Source organism: Leptopilina boulardi, unplaced genomic scaffold, assembly GCF_019393585.1.
Source record: "Leptopilina boulardi isolate dan_hultmark-lab unplaced genomic scaffold, ZJU_Lbou_2.1 LbouV2_55, whole genome shotgun sequence".
Classification (NCBI taxonomy): Eukaryota; Metazoa; Arthropoda; class Insecta; order Hymenoptera; family Figitidae; genus Leptopilina; species Leptopilina boulardi.
In genome coordinates this window covers 430,270-447,675 of record NW_026138000.1, presented here as the reverse complement: position 1 = coordinate 447,675, position 17,406 = coordinate 430,270, and the positions used below count along the sequence as shown (strand labels likewise).

Here is a 17,406-nt window from a genome sequence, read left to right as displayed (position 1 = left end):
GATTTTAAATAGCATTTTTTTGTGACGTCTTAATTTAAAAAGAAAAAAAAAGAAAATTAATTCTATTGTTAATTATCCAAATAAACATTAAAAATAAAACATATGCGTAATTATTTATTAAGAAAAAAAAACAGTTGAAAAAAAAAATAATTTTTCTACATGAATAAATAATCCATTTAGTTGTAAATTTTGAATATTTGGCAATGCAAATATTGTGCGTGCATATATTTTTCTTTTTCTTTAAAATTTTTTTTTTTTTTAATTTTATTGTGCATTCAGGAAATTTAGCAATTCGTAGTTATAGTATTATATTATATTATATTTATAATAATAAAATTATAATAGAAAAATAAAAAAAAAAATTTTTTATAATAAATTAAAAAAATTTTTTTTTTTTAGAATAAATAAAAAAGTTAATTAATTAAATATTTTTTAATTTTTCGTGTTTTAAAATTAATAAATTTTTTTTTTACATAATTTCCTGCATTATGTGTGAAAAATAAAGAAAAAATTGATGGAATTATTTATGGAATTTCTCAATTTTCTTGGAATTTTATTGCCCTTTTGGATTCGCAGGTAGTCGAGGGTTTTTGTTTAATTTTGATTTTCGTCCTTCCTTCATCAGTTAGTAGTGAAACGTCCTTTTAATTATCAACATAAAATTTCTTAATCTCCTCAATTTTTCTTCAAGAAAAAAAAAAATTTTTAATTTTAACTTCAGTGCGCGATATATTTTTTTTTTATTTCATTAAAAAAGTGTAAATTTTTTTTTTCAACATTTTCCATAATTTTTATTTATTTATTTATTTTGCTTTTGCTTTTGTTAACCAAATAAATATTCGAAAAGTGATTTTTTTTCGCTTCACTCAGAACCACGTGGAATCGATATCAATAATTCGTAAGTCAGCATTGAAAATAAATTTTTTTATAAATTTTCATAATTATAAAATTTAATTACAAAAAAAATATTTGTGTCATTTTACTCCGTTCAACTAATTAAAAAAAAAAAAAAAAAAAAAAAAAAAAAAAAAAAAAAAAAAAAAAAAAAATTAGGTAACTAAAATTCGTATACCATTTTACCCCTTAGCTTGATGTCATTTTACCCCATAATTGATGTCATATTACCCCGCTTTGTTAATATTTTGCGCCTCTTTTTTTTTGTATATTATATTACTTCTAAATTTTAGTTTGCCTCCACTTAAGTATAATTTTGTAATTTGATGCCATTTTACCCCATCGTTGTAATCATTTACCCCATATTTGTACTTTTTACCCTTGCCTTTGTGCTATTTTTACCCCAATTTTTAAATCCTACATTTATGACAATTTACCCCTTTAATGATTTGTGTTATTTTACCCCCATGTAAATGACAATTTACCCCGTAATGACTTGTGTCATTTTACCCCATGTAAGTGACTATTCACCCCATAATTATTTGTGCTATTTTACCCCGTGTTGATGATACTTTACCTTATAATAATTTGTGTCATTTTACCCCGTATTGATGACAACTTACCCCATAAAAGATTTGTGTCATTTTACCCCGTGTTGATAATAATTTACCCCGCAATTAATTGTGTCATTTCACCCCATGTAAGTGGCGAATTACCCCATAATGATTTGTGTCATTTTACCCCGTGTTGATGACAATTTACCCCATATTTGTAATTATTTTTTTTGAACCTCGCCTCTCTGCGCTGTTTACCTTATCTGTAATTGAAAATTAATAATGTTTCTGAAATTTTGGAACTGATTTTAATTTTGTACCATTTTACCCCATTTTAGTAAAATTTTTATTGTTTTATGACAGTAAATAATCGAAAAATCTATAATTTCTTTTTCTTTTTTTTTAATTTAAAAATAATTTATTTCTATCTTTTTTTAAGGAAACATTTTTTGATATTAATAAACAAATTAAAAACAGCTGTATTGATAAAAATTCATAATTTAAAATTCTATTCAATAACTTTACATTTATTGTAAAAAAAATTTTTTTGTTATTGTAATTTTTCTTTTATATAAATTTTCTGATTTGCAAATTTATTAATATTTAATAAGTAAATATTTTGTTTTTTTTTTTTGCATAACAATAACTTTTACTTTTCAATTTAAATAAACAGTTGACAATGTAGTAAATGTGTTGAATTTTTATAAATTATCATAATTATAATATTTAATTTCTTCTTTCTGGCTTTTAAATTAAATTTCAAAAAAAAAAATTTCCAGTTTTTTTTTCGTGTACTGTGGAAATTTTTTTTGAAAGTTAAAGAATAATTTTTTTCAAAAAAAGAAGAAGCAATCCTTTTATAATATAAAATAAATTAAAAAAATATTTTTTTTTGTCAATAAATATAAAACTTTTATTAGTAAGAAAAAAATTTTTTTTTTATTAACAATTGGATAAAATAAATTAAAATACAGTAACTTTTTTTTCGGTTTACAATTTTCAATTTTTTTTCTCAATATTATAATGCTAATCCCATGCAGAATCCACTGAAACAAATCTTTAAAAAAAAAAAATTTTTTTTAAATTTTTGCAAGAAAAAAGATTTTTTAGTTTTTATTTTAAATTTTAGAAAAAAAAACAAATTCGAGTAAAATCAAAAAATTTTTTTTCATTACTTTTCCTTTTCCACATGGAGAACCATCAGCAGCAGGAGCTTTTCTGTATAAAGGAAATTTCCAAAATTGATGTTCTCTATCATTTTTACAACAAAGATTCACACAAATCCTTTCATCTTCCTATTAAAAAGAAAAAAAATCAATTTTTTTTATTACACTTATTAAATACTAGATTAATAAATTAATATTAATTTTATTTATTACTATTAATAATAATAATAATTTATTTCATAATTATTAATTAATTAATTAATTAAATATAATAAAAAATTTTAATAAACTTACATAACATGGTGTATTGCCATTACATTGTTCTTTTAATGATAAAAATTGTCCTGGCAATCGAATTTGTATTTTATGTTTATTTGTAAAATTATTCGGTAATGAATTTTTAACTAAAGGAACATTTTTCATACATGGAGATTTTCCAGATCTAAAATAATTATTTTTTAATTCAAAACATTTTTTTGAATTACTATTATTATTATTATTTTTTTTATTTATAAATAAACAAAAAAATTGAAAAATTAAAAAAAAAACTCACTGAATTTGATGTTGCATTCCAGTAATACTGCATTTTGAAAATGAAAACATTCTTTGTCCAATTTGCCCGCCCATAACGTAACCTTCATTTATTGAACATTTTTCTGATGGTGCATTGGGAGTTCCATCATGATCTGCTCCTAATCTTCAAAAAAAATAAATAAATAAATAAATAATAATAATAAAATCTTAATCTTAAAATTTAAATTTAAATTTTTACATCGTAATATATTTTTCAAATTATAAAATTAACAAAAGTTAATCAAACAACATAACTCTCTATATAAATAATAAAATTTTCCAAAAATTACCATAACTTTTCATAAATTACCATAAATTTCCATAAATTGCCAAAATTTACCAAAAATTTCTATAAATTATTATAATTTTCTATAAATTACCAAAACTTTTTAAAAATTACAATAACTTTCTATACAATACCAAAACTTTCCAGAAAATATCAAAAATTTCCATAAATTATCATAACTTTCTAAACATATTTAACAAAAATTTTATAAATTACCATAACTTTCCAAACGTCTACAACAAAACTTCCAAAAATTATCATAACTTTCTATAAATTACCAACATTTTCCAAAAATTACCATAACTTTCCATACATTGTCAAACCTAACAAAAATTTCCATAAATTACCATAACATTCTATAATTTACAATAACTTTCTATAAATTAATAAAAACTTTCTAAAAATTTCCATAAATTACCATAACTTTCAAAACATATTCAACAAAACTTCCAAACATTACCAAAACTTTCCGAAAATTACACTAACTTTCTATAAATTACCAAAAATTTCCATAAATTACCATAACTTTTAAAACATATTCAACAAAACTTCCAAACATTACCAAAACTTTCCAAAAAATACACTAACTTTCTATAAATTACCAAAATTTTCCACAAATTACCATAACTTTCAAAACATATTCAACGAAACTACTAAAATTACAATAAATTTCTGTAAATTACCAAAAAAATTTTAAAAAATTCCAAAAAAATTTCATAAATTACCATAACTTTCCAAACGTTTTCAACAAAACTACTAAAAATTACAATAACTTTCTATAAATTACCAAAATTTTCCAAAAATTACCACAACTTTCCATAAATTGCCAAAACATCCAAAATTTCCATAAATTACCATAACATTCTATAATTTACAATAACTTTATATAAATTAATAAAAACTTTCCAAAAAATACCATAAATTTCAAAACATATTCAACAAAACTTCCAAACGTTACCAAAACTTTCCGAAAATTACAATTACTTTCTATAAATTACCAAAATTTTCCATTAATTACCATAATTTTCAAAAAAATATTCAACGAAACTACTAAAAATTACAATAACTTTCTGTAAATTACTAAAAAAATTTCCAAAAATTACTAAAAAATTTCATAAATTACCATAACTTTCTAAACTTTTTCAACAAAACTACTAGAAATTATAATAACTTTCTATAAATTACCAAAATTTTCCAAAAATTACTAAAAAAAATGTCATAAATTACCATAACTTTCCAAACGTTTTCAACAAAACTTTCCAAAATTTACCATAAATTTCTGTAAATTATCAAAAATTTCCGAAAATTACTATAACTTTCTGTAAATTACCAAAATTTTCATAAATTACTATAACTTTCCAAACGTATTAAACGAAATTTCCAAAAATTACCATAACTTTCCATAAATTGACTTAGAATTTAGAAAAAATAATTTTTAAAAGTTTGCCTAATGTTACATAACTTTTCAGAAATTTCCAAAAAAAAAAAAAAAATTACAGTAACTTATGAAACAAAAATTTTTGTGAAAAAGAACATTAAAAAAAAGGACAATTTTTTTTTTCCTTACAAATGTGCTAATTCGTGGAATCCAGTTATAATTCCCCTGAAACCACCGTTATCTTCAAAAAGTCCAGTAGCCGTAACCATTTTGTTTACCTTACGACAAGCGCCACCATTGTGAGCGACTCCTGAATATAAAATTTAAAAAAAATCACTTTTTTTTAAGATAATAAAATTTAATTTTTTTTCTCTATATTGTTAAACAACATACCGTGAACTAATCTATCCCAACCATTTGATGTTTGAAATGACATGTCGTAACTAAGAAGAAGAATAATTTTTTTATTATTATTATTATTATTATTATTATTCTAAGCTATCTTTGTATATTTTACATTTTAATAAAAAAATTTTCAATAATTTATTATTGTATAAAATAAATGAATAAATAATAAAAAAAAAAAAAATAATAATATTCACCCAGTCATAAGTAGAGCTAAGTCATAATCCTCATTAACACGAAATTGAGCAGTCTCGTCTAGTTGATAAAAATAATCTCTCATTGCTTCCATTGCTTTATTTGCGATAATTATAGTTCCCTCTGCACTCGAGTTTTTAACAAATGGTAATGTATCCTTTTATATTTAGAACAGTTAATATAATTTTTTTTTTCTTCTAATTGTTAGTGTTTTTTTTTTATTTTTTATAAAAAATTATTATTATTATTATTATTATTTCTTTAATTAGTCACGGTTGCTATAGAAACCTGTTTTTTTAGTTATGGTTGCTATGGAAACTGTTTCCTTAGTTACGGTTGCTAAGGAAATTGTTTCCATAGTGATGGTTACTAAGGAAAGTTTCCCATAGCAACCGTTGCCAAGGAGACAGTTTCAATAGCGATCGTAACTAGGGAAACAGTTCCCATAGCAACAGTAACTAGGGAAAGTTTCCACAGCTGTTTCCCTACTTACGGTTGCTAGGGGCAACTTTCCATAGCAACCGTAACTAAGGAAACAGTTTCCCTAGCAACCGTAACTAAGGAGACAGTTTCCATAGCAACCGTAACTAGGGAAACAGTTCCCATGGCAGCCGTATCTAGGAAAACAGTTCCCATAGCAACCGTAACTAAGGAAACAGTTCCCCTAGCAACCGTTGCTAAGGAAACTGTTTTTCCAGTAACGGTTGCTAGGGGAAACTTTCCTTAGTAACCGTTACTATGGAAACTATTTCCTTAGCAACCGTAACTAAGGAGACAGTTTCCATAGCAACCGTAACTAAGGAGACAGTTTCCATAGCAACTGTAACTAAGGATACAGTTCCTATAGCAACCGTAACTAAGGAAACAGTTCCCCTAGCAACCGTTGCTAAGGAAACTGTTTTTCCAGTAACGGTTGCTAGGGGAAACTTTCCTTAGTAACCGTTACTATGGAAACTATTTCCTTAGCAACCGTAACTAAGGAGACAGTTTCCATAGCAACCGTAACTAAGGAGACAGTTTCCATAGCAACTGTAACTAAGGATACAGTTCCCATAGCAACCGTAACTAAGGAAACAGTTCCCCTAGCAACCGTTGCTAAGGAAACTGTTTTTCCAGTAACGGTTGCTAGGGGAAACTTTCCTTAGTAACCGTTACTATGGAAACTATTTCCTTAGCAACCGTAACTAAGGAGACAGTTTCCATAGCAACCGTAACTAAGGAGACAGTTTCCATAGCAACTGTAACTAAGGATACAGTTCCTATAGCAACCGTAACTAAGGAAACAGTTCCCCTAGCAACCGTTGCTAAGGAAACTGTTTCCTTAGTAACGGTTGCTATGGAAACTGTTTTCTATCTACTGTTGCTATGGAAACAGTTTCCTTAGCAACGGTTGCTAGGGGAACTGTTTCCTTAGTTACGGTTCATAGGGGAAAATTTCCTTATTAACCGTTACTATGGAAACTATTTCCTTAGCAACCGTAACTAAGGAAACAGTTTCCCACAGCAACCGCTACTTATGTACCAATATTTTTTTTACTTCAATAATTAAAAATATTCACAATTACAATAAAACATACTTCCATTAAAACAATTTGAGCGAGACTTAGTCTGAAATCTGGATTCATTAAATTAGTAAATCTCGTATCAACGCCGTACCAAAAAAGTATAATATATTCCACTGCCTTTATGGGATCATTATTAAAATTTCTAAATAGTATTTCATCCATTACCACCATTATTTCTGGATATAATGTTTCCATTTGAATATTTGGTGTTGATGAACTTAAAATTTTTGTCACGTTTTCTGGAATTTTTTTTTTTTTTTTTGTTCTTTAGATTAATTTTTAATAAAAAAAAAAAAAAAACAATTTGGTGTTTCACTTTTTTGGATAAAAATTTACTTACCAAATTTGGATTGTGTTATGTGATACATTACATGACTGTGTGTAAAATTCAAATCTTGTTGTAAATTATTATTTATCTTTGATCGAAGACGTTCAGGTATTGAACGAATTGCAATTTTTCCATTAATTATTCCGTCCTTTTAAATTTATGAAATTTTGAAATAGAGGAAAAAATTTTTTTTTTTTAATTGCAAAAAGAGGAAATAATTTCTTTTTTCAATAAACAAAAAATTATTTTTCTTTCTAAATAAAAAAATAATAAAAAATTATGTCCAAAAAATTTTTTCTATCAATTTACTTACAAAAAGTGGATGACCATCTTTGTCTTTATTGACAATAAAAGAAGCAGATCTTTTCATATCATGATGAAGTTTATTTTCAACATGAACCTGTAAATTAATTTTTTTTCATCAAAAATTTCATGATAGAAATTTTAAAAAATATTTTAAAAAATAATTTATATATATATATATATATATATATATATATAAATAATAATAATAAATTAATTGATAATAAATAAATAATAAATAAATAATAAATTAATTTATAAGAATTATTATAAGAAATAAAAATACGATATGCAAAAATAGATTTACAGAATAAGCATCATATAAATAAGTAAATTCAATTCCAGTTGATAATGAATTATTTGCACTGCCTTTCCAAATTTTTGTATATTTCAAATTTTCATTTTGTCCTGGTTTTAAATCAAGAACAAAATATTGTCCAAAAAATCGTGTTTTTAATTTTTTTTCCGTTGATCTTTTTTGAAATGAATGCTCAATTGTTACCACCTCATATTTAGGAACTGTAATAATAATAATAATAATAATTTTTTTTTAATTATTTAAAAAAAAATTTTTTTTTTATAAATTTGTGTAAATTCTTTCTATTCAATTTTTATTTTTTATTTAAATAATAATAATAATAATAATAATAACCTTCAGTGTGTGTAGTGCCAAATACTTCAAAAATTTCATTTTCTGTCATAAGTTTATGAATCTGTAATGAGGAAGAAGAAATTTCTTTTGTTTTTTTTAAATAAAATTTTTTAGTTTATTTCACAAATTTTAAAAACTGTTACAAAAATTACCGAAAATTTCCACACATTATGATAAACTATCAAAAATTTCTTAAAAATTCACCAAATTACATAAATTTCCAAAATTACCGCAAAAAACCTTTAAAAATTCTCATAACTTTCCCTAAATAACCAAAAGTTACTATAACTTTCAATAAATTTCTAAAATTGGCTAAAAATTAAAAAAAAGTTTTATAACTTTCCATAACTTTCGCTAAATTGCCAAAAATTTCCATAAATTTCCATACGTATTCAACAAAACTTCCAAAAATTACAATAACTTTCTATAAATTACCAAAAGTTTCCAAACATTACCAAAAATTTCCATAAATTACTATAACTTTCTAAACATATTTAACATAACTTTGAAAAATTACCACAACATTCCATATATTACCAAAATTTTACCAATTGATATTATTATCCAAAAAAAGACAACAAAACTTTCAAAATTTACCATATTTGTCTATAAATTACCGAAACTTTCCAAAAATTTCCATAAATTACCATAACTTTCTATAAATTATGAAAACTTTCCGAAAACTACCATAACTTTCAATATATATTCAACAAAACTTTCAAACATTACCATAACTTTCTGTAAATTACCAAAAAATTTCCATAAATTATCATAAATTTCTAAAAATTACCAAAATTTTCCAAAATTTACAAAAAATTTCCATAACATTCTATAATTTACAAATAACTTTCTATAAATTAATAAAAACTTTCCAAAAAATACCAAAAATTTCCATAAATTACCACAACTTTCCATATATTATCAAAATTTCACCAATTGATATAATTTTCCAAAAATAGGCAACAAAACTTTCAAAAATTACCATATCTGTCTATAAATTACCGAAACTTTCCAAAAATTTCCATAAATTACCATAACTTTCTATAAATTATGAAAACTTTCCGAAAACTACCATAACTTTTAATATATATTCAACATAACTTTCAAACATTACCATAACTTTCTATAAATTACCAAAAAATTTCCATAAATTACCATAACTTTCTATAAATTATGAAAACTTTCCGAAAACTACCTTAACTTTTAAAACATATTCAACAAAAATTTTCAAACATTACCATAACTTTCTGTAAATTACCATAAAATTTCCATAAATTACCATAACTTTCTAAAAATTACCAAAACTTTCCAAAAGTTACAAAAAATTTCCAATAAAATTACCAAAAGTTTCCAAAAATAAATTTCAATAAAATAAAAAGTAAAAAAATAAAATTTTTTAATGAAAATTACCGTATTAATTAATGTTTTTTTTTTTTATTTAAAAATTTAATTTTTTTTATTTCTTTTTAATTTTTTATTTCTTAATAAGACTGCTTAATTTGTTTACATACCTTTTCGGATTGTACAAAACTAACAAGAATCACAAGGTAAAATGAGAAAAACATTTTTTTTTTTTTTTAAATAAAAATACAAAATTTTTGAAACAATTTACACTTAGAAAAAAAATAGAATGTTCCTTCTTTTCTGTTTTTTTTTTTTTTATTGTATGCAAATAATGTAAACTCATTTAATCGACATTAAAGAATGTATTCATGGAGATGTTAATTCACAGCTTTTAAACACTTGTCGATGACCTTTTTCTTCACAATTATTCGGCCAAACGCCTCGAGAATGCACTTGAATACATAGAGTTAACGGAAGTGTAATTTGATTATACTTGTTGCATGATAGAACAAATGTGTCAGTGATGCATTCACATATATTCGAAATAATATTATTATTATTATTATCATTATGATAAAATGATCATAAATTAACAAAGAATGAAAATTGAGAGAGAGAAAGAGAGAGAGAGAGAGAGAGAGAGAGAGAGAGAGAGAGAGAGAGAGAGAGAGAGAGAGAGAGAGAGAGAGAGAGAGAGAGAGAGAGAGAGAGAGAGAGAGAGAGAGAGAGAAGCAATAATATTAAGTGGCTTCTGTCTAACAATTTTTTTAAATCTCAACTAAAGATGAAATTAGACTTTCCCTCCAAATGTCACGGTAGTATCTCTTGTAGAGATAAAAAAAAAGAATTTAATTTGCTTAAAGTTTGATAATAAAACATAATTCAAGATTAAAATTGACATTGAATATTTGGAAATTATTTTTTTTTTTCTCTTATCATTTAAACAAGAGAAATTTAATTTTACATTTTTTTTTATTATTTAAAATTAAAGCAAATAAAAAAGAAATTAAAATTTTATTTTTATGAAAATGCATTATTTTATTTAATTTAATTATCAAAATTTTGCAAAATGTAAAAAAAAATTTTTTTTAAGAAATTAACACAACTTTCTTAAAAAATAAACAAAAATTACCATAACTTTCCATTAATTACCAAAAATTACTATAAATTTCTATAAATTACCAAAAATTATCATAAGTTTCCATAAATTACTAAAAGAAACAATATAAAAAAAAATTGTCATAAATTTCTACAAATTACCTTAACTTTTTTTATAAATTGCAATAACAGTTTGAAGATTACCATAAACTCCCAGAAATTATCATAACTTTCCCTAACTTTCCATAAATTTCCAAAAATTATTTAAAATAATTAAATTTCCCATAAAATAACAAAAATTATCCTAATTTTCTACCAATTGCTAATATAATTTAAAAAATTATCACAAATTACCATAACTTTCGGTAAATTGCAAAAACTGTCTAAAAATTCCCATAAATTACGATGAATTCAAAATATATTCAACAAATCTTTCAAAAATTACCATAACTTTCTATAAATTACCAAAACTTTCGATAACTTTCCCTTAATTACCAAAAATTTTCCATAAATTACCATAAATTTCGAATACTTTCCTTTAATTACCAACAATTTCCATAAACTACTATGAATTATAAAAAATATATTTAACAAAACTTTCAAAAATTACCATAACTTTCTATAAATTACCAAAACCTTCCAAAAAATTACCATAACTTTCCCTAAATTTCGAAAAATTGTTTAAAATAATTTAATTTCCCATAAAATACCAAAAATTATCCTAATTTTCTACCAATTCCTAATATAATTTAAAAAATTACCAAAAAAATTATCACAAATTACCATAACTTTTCGTAAATTGCAAAAACTGTCTAAAAATTCCCATAAATTACCATGACTTCAAAATATATTCAACAAAGCTTTCAAAAATTACCATAACTTTCTATAAATTACCAAAACTTTCGATAACTTTCCCTTTTTTCCAAAAATTTCCATAAATTACCATAACTTTCGATAACTTTCCTTTAATTACCAAAAATTTCCATAAACTACTATGAATTTCAAAATATATTCAACAAAACTTTCAAAAATTACCATAACTTTCTATAAATTACCAAAACTTTCCAAAAAATTTACCATAACTTTCCCTAACTTACCAAAAATTACAATAAATGTCGAAACATATCGAGAATTTAATTTAAAATATCGATATATCGAAACAAACTGTGGAATAATCGAAAAAACTATCGAATTGACGGGATAAATAATCGAAATATCGATATTAATAATCGAAGTGAAATATCGATATATCGTTATTAATAATCGAAGTGAAATATCGATATATCGAAACAAAACTGTCAAATAATTGAAAAGAACTATCGAATTGACCGGATGAATAATCGAAATATCGATATCAATAATCGAAATAAAATATCGATATATTGATATATCGAAACAAACTGTCGAATAATCGAAATAACTATCGAATTGACAACTAATCGAAGTAAAATATCGAAATATCGAAAAAAACTGTCGATAAAGCAATAATCGAAATATCGATATTAATTATCGAAAAATCGAAATAAATTATCGAATAATCGAAAAAAAAACCAGTCGATATATCGATATTAATAACATCAGTTTAATATCGAAAAATATCGAAATTTAATATTTCAAATAATTGAAATATCGAAAAACTAAATACAAATTTTTATATAACAAAAATAACTAATAAATATAAATTTTTTCATTTAAAAAAAAAAAAAAAAAAATTTCTCAAATTGAATTTTTGCTCTATATATACAGTGGAAGATGTGTAAATTCCTACTACAAGCATAAGAAGGGACAAAAAACGTTCGACCCAACAATCCTTATATGGTAAAGTGTACGCCAAATCAAGCAACATGCCTCTATTTGTCGACCTACAAGAATGCCAGTGTTGCCATATATTTTTAAAAAATCAAAAATTTTCATCATATAATTTTCAAAGAAAAAAAAAAACCTATATCCGAAGAATTTTTTTTGGCCTTTAAAAAAAATTTTCCGGAAAAATAACACAAAATATAATATATTGTTGGATAAATGTTTTTTTTTTTATTTGAAATTTATTTCTTTTGCCAAGTAACGGTAACGCATTACTATTTTTTGAAAAAATTAACAGTAACACATTACTATTTTTTAAAAAAAGGTAACGGTAACAGAATTTTTTTTTTTTTGAAATAAAAGTAACTGTGAAAAGTTACTATTTTTTTAAATTAAAGTAACGCTAACGAATTGCTGTTTTTTTTAAATAAAAGTAACGGTAACACATTACTATTTTTTTAAAAAAATTAACGTTAACAGATTAGTATTTTTTTTCAAAATGTAACGGTAACACAGATTTTTTTTTGAAATAAAAGTAACTGTGAAAAGTTACTATTTTTTTAAATTAAAGTAACGCTAATGAATTGCTATTTTTTTTAAATAAAAGTAACGGTAACACTTTACTATTTTTTTAAAAAAAGTAACGGTAACACATTAGTAATTTTTTTCAAAATGTAACGGTAACAAATTACTATTTTTTAAAATTAAAAATAACGGTAACACGTTACTATTTTAAACAAAAAATGAAAGCAACGGTAACATATTACTAGTTTTTTTAAAAAAAAAGGTAACGGTAACACGGAATTTTTTTTGAAATAAAAGTATCTGTGAAAAGTTACTATTTTTTTAAATTAAAGTAACGCTAATGAATTGCTATTTTTTAAAAATAAAAGTAACGGTAACACATTACTTTTTTTTAAAAAAAAAGTAATGGTAACACATTACTATTTTTTTTCAAAACGTAACGGTAACAAATTACTATTTTTTAAAAATAAAAATAACGATAACACGTTACTATTTTAAACAAAAAATGAAAGCAACGGTAACATATTACTAGTTTTTTTTAAAAAAAAAGGTAACGGTAACACAGAATTTTTTTTTTTTTTAAATAAAAGTAACAGTCACAAGTTACTATTTTTTTTTTTAATAAAAATAAACGCTCTCGAATTACTATTTTTTAAAAAAAGTAACGGTAACACATTACTTTTAAATAATAACAGTAACACCACTATTACCATGTCTCAGAAAAAAAAATCAATTTTCTATATTAAACAATTGTCAATTTTTGAAAAAAAATTTTTAAATCGAAATTTTATTGTCACATGTTTTACTTTTTTTCCTGTTCTTATATTTCTTGTTTGTTTTGTTTTGTTTTGTTTTTTTTTTTTTAATAAAATGACCCTGGAAACTTTTTGATAAAACTTGAGAACGACCTCAAGACGTTTGAAAGACGCTCTTCTCGCGCACTGTCTGGTACGATTCCAAGTATCGCGGAAAGCTATTTTTAAAAAGTAAAGCTCGCCTATTTTCATTTTGGCTCAACTGACGGAAATCTAATGGATTTCAGAATATTAAAAAAAAAACATATAGATACATGTATACCTATATATATATATTTGTGGCAATCAAACAAATCGACTTTTGTAGTGTGTCTGTTTCCCAATAGAAATTCTTTTTTCTTCAAACTTTTAAGTTATATACATTAATACCAAGAGACAAGTCTAAAATTTTACATAAATTCAATTACTTTTTAATTCATTATTATTAATTTTTTTTTCTATTCATTTATAAATTTTTTTAAAAATAATTTCTTACAAGTTGTGGAAATTTACGGTGACTTATGCTAATTTACGGTAATTTATGGAAACTTACAGAAACTTATAGTAATTTACGACAACTTATGGTAATTTGTGATAAATTATAGTAATTTTTGGTAAATTAAGGTAACTTTGGTAAATTATATCAATTTGTGAAAATTTACGGTAAATTATAGAAAATTATGGTAATTTGCGGTAAATTATAGTAATTTTTGATAAATTATGCTAATTTATGTAAACTATAATAAACTTCGGTAAATTATAGTAATTTTTTGTAGATTACGGTAATTTATGTAAACTATGGTAAATTTCGGTAAATTATGGTAATTTAGGGTAATTTACAGTAATTTGGTGTAAATTATAGTAATTTGGAGTAAATTATGGTAATTTACAGTAAATTATAGTAATTTGTGATAAATTATAGTAATTTTTGGTAAATTAAGATAATTTTGGTAAATTATATCAATTTGTGAAAATTTACGGTAAATTATAGAAATTTATGGTAATTTGCGGTAAATTTTAGTAATTTTGTATAAATTATGGTAATTTATGTAAACTATAATAAATTTGGGCAAATTATACTAATTTTTGGTAAATTAAGGTAATTTTGGTAAATTATATCAATTTGTGAAAATTTACGGTAAAATATAGAAATTTATGGTAATTTGCGGTAAATTTTAGTAATTTTGTATAAATTATGGTAATTTATGTAAACTATAATAAATTTCGGTAAATTATACTAATTTTTGGTAAATTAAGGTAATTTTGGTAAATTATATCAATTTGTGAAAATTTACGGTAAAATATAGAAATTTATGGTAATTTGCGGTAAATTTTAGTAATTTCGGATAAATTATTGTAATTTTGGATAAATTATGGGAATTTATGTAAACTATAATAAACTTCAGTAAATTATAGTAATTTTTTGTAGATTACGGTAATTTATGTAAACTATGGTAAATTTCGGTAAATTATGGTAATTTAGGGGTATTTACAGTAATTTGGGGTAAATTATAATAATTTGGAGTAAATTATGGTAATTTACAGTTAATTATGGTAATTTACAGTAAATTATAGTAATTTGTGGTAATTATAGTAATTTTTAGTAAATTACGGTAATTTATGTAAACTATGGTAAATTTCGGTAAATTATAGATAATTAGAGTGAATAATGCGGTTATTTACTGTAAATTGTAGTAAATTACTCAAAGTTATGATAATTTGCGGAAAATTATAGTAACCTTTAGGTAAATCATAGTAATTTACTGTAATGTATGATACTTTTAGTTAAATCATATTGTAAATTATGGCAATTTATGTAAACTGTGGTTAATTTTTTGTAAATTATAGTTATTTAGGGTAATTTACAGTAATTTTTGGGTAAATTGTGGTAATTTGGAGCAAATTATAGTAATTTACAGTAAATTATAGTAATTTGTGGTAAATAGTAGTAATTTGTGGTAAATAATAGTAATTTTTGGTAAATTATATCAATTTGTGAAAATTTACGGTAAAATATAGAAATTTATGGTAATTTGCGGTAAATTATAGTAATTTTTGGTAAATTATGGTAATTTATGTAAACTATGGTAAATTTCGGTAAATTATAGTTAATTAGAGTAAATAATGCGGTTATTTACGGTAAATTGTAGTAAATTACGCAAAGTTATGATAATTTGCGAAAAATTATAGTAACTTTTAGGTAAATTATAGTAATTTACTGTAATGTATGGTACGTTTAGTTAAAGAATACCGTAAATTATGGTAATTTATGTAAATTATGGTAAATTTTGGTAAATTATGGGAATTGAGGGCAATTTACAGTAATTTTGAGTAAATTATAGTAATTTAGGGTAGATTATAGTAATTTGGGGTAAATTATTGTAATTTGCAGTAAATTATTGTAATTTAGGGTAAGTTATGGTATTTTACGGTAAATTAATGTAAATTATGATAAACTCTAGTAAATTTTAGTAAATTAGTGTAATTTACGGGTAAATATAGTAATTTATTGTAGTGTAAAGTATATTATGTTACTTTTAGGATAATTATACTAATTTTTGGGCTTATGGTTATGGGAATTTTTGTGTATAATTTAGCTAAAAGAAAATAAATAAAAGTAATTTTTTTTTTTTTATACATATTTGTAAAATTTTTCTTGTGAAATTTTGTTAGGCTATAAAAAAAAAAGAAGTATATAATCGGCTTTAATAATATTCACATGGGTTTTTAGTTGGAAATTTTCAGTTAAACGAGCCAAATTGGCTCCGAGAGTGATTTACGGGAATAGGTGCACTGACCGCGATGCCATGTGAAATAATCACAGAAAATGTATGCTTGGCAGCATGACACAATACAATCTGCTATATATATATATATATGTATAAACACTTGAAAAATTATAAAATGTATGTTAAGGAAAACGAGATGCTTGTTTTAATTATACAATAATAATTTATTGTCACCATTCATATATTTTATTTATTTATTAAATTATTTAAAAAAAAATTTTTTTTTTCTTAAATATAGTTTTTAAATAAAAAGAAAATTAAAATTTTTCTTTTCTCATTTATACATATATAGCGATATAATAATATCAGTAATTTAGTCAGTTAACAGTCGTCCATAAGTAGATAAAGCCAATTTTGGTCAGACACTTTCCATTCTGTTCTGTATATACTTTTGATTCCAATCTTTTTATCTTTTTTTTTTATTTTTTTTTTATTTATTTACTTTTTAAACTATAGGAATTTATTAATTTTTTAAAAATATAGAAACGCGTTACTTGTTACTTTTTAAAATAAAGTTACTCATTACTTGTTATTTTTTTTAAATAAATTAATTTGTTACTTTTATTTTTTTAAAAAAAAGTAACACAGTTATTTGTTAGTCGTAAAAAATAGTATTTTCAAAAAAAAAAAAAAAAAAAAAAAAAAAAGAAAAAAAAAATGATTCCTAACAGAATAAAAAAAATGTCTTTTAAAACTGTGAGAAAAAAAAAGTTATGTGAGTCTATATGCAAAGTGATAATTATTTTAAAAGTTA

The 17,406-nt window shown here is 22.9% G+C and overlaps 2 protein-coding genes across 5 annotated transcripts in view; one reads left to right on the top strand and one right to left on the bottom strand.

The window, feature by feature from the left end:
- LOC127290076 (dorsal-ventral patterning protein Sog) overlaps nucleotides 1-17,406 on the top strand; it is a 171,356-nt gene that overhangs the window by 123,182 nt on the left and 30,768 nt on the right. The window contains exon 1 of one of the 4 annotated variants that reach the window (XM_051318466.1): nucleotides 418-898. The exons of the other annotated variants lie outside the window; for them this stretch is intronic. The gene's annotated coding sequence lies outside the window, so the exon portion shown is untranslated. Of the gene's footprint in view, nucleotides 1-417; nucleotides 899-17,406 lie in introns of those variants that run through there. 4 annotated transcript variants of the gene reach the window in all.
- LOC127290080 (venom metalloproteinase 3-like) lies at nucleotides 2,360-10,418 on the bottom strand. The gene is made up of 13 exons (XM_051318470.1): nucleotides 9,811-10,418; nucleotides 8,300-8,360; nucleotides 7,955-8,166; nucleotides 7,658-7,744; nucleotides 7,357-7,492; nucleotides 7,029-7,255; nucleotides 5,454-5,608; nucleotides 5,245-5,294; nucleotides 5,041-5,161; nucleotides 3,168-3,311; nucleotides 2,909-3,056; nucleotides 2,624-2,743; nucleotides 2,360-2,505 (listed from the first exon to the last, which is right to left on the bottom strand). The coding sequence occupies exons 1-13, from the start codon at nucleotides 9,862-9,864 to the stop codon at nucleotides 2,467-2,469; spliced, it is 1,554 nt and encodes a 517-aa protein (XP_051174427.1). The 5' UTR covers nucleotides 9,865-10,418; the 3' UTR covers nucleotides 2,360-2,466.

Excerpts from the sequence above, each read along its gene's own strand:
- LOC127290080 (XM_051318470.1), bottom strand. The coding sequence starts at position 9,864 with ATGTTTTTCTCATTTTACCTTGTGATTCTTGTTAGTTTTGTACAATCC. Across the intron at positions 7,256-7,356 it reads CATAACACAATCCAAATTTG|AAAACGTGACAAAAATTTTA; the intron begins GTAAGTAAATTT and ends AAAAAATTCCAG. Across the intron at positions 3,312-5,040 it reads TTCCACGAATTAGCACATTT|ATTAGGAGCAGATCATGATG; the intron begins GTAAGGAAAAAA and ends TTTTTTTTGAAG.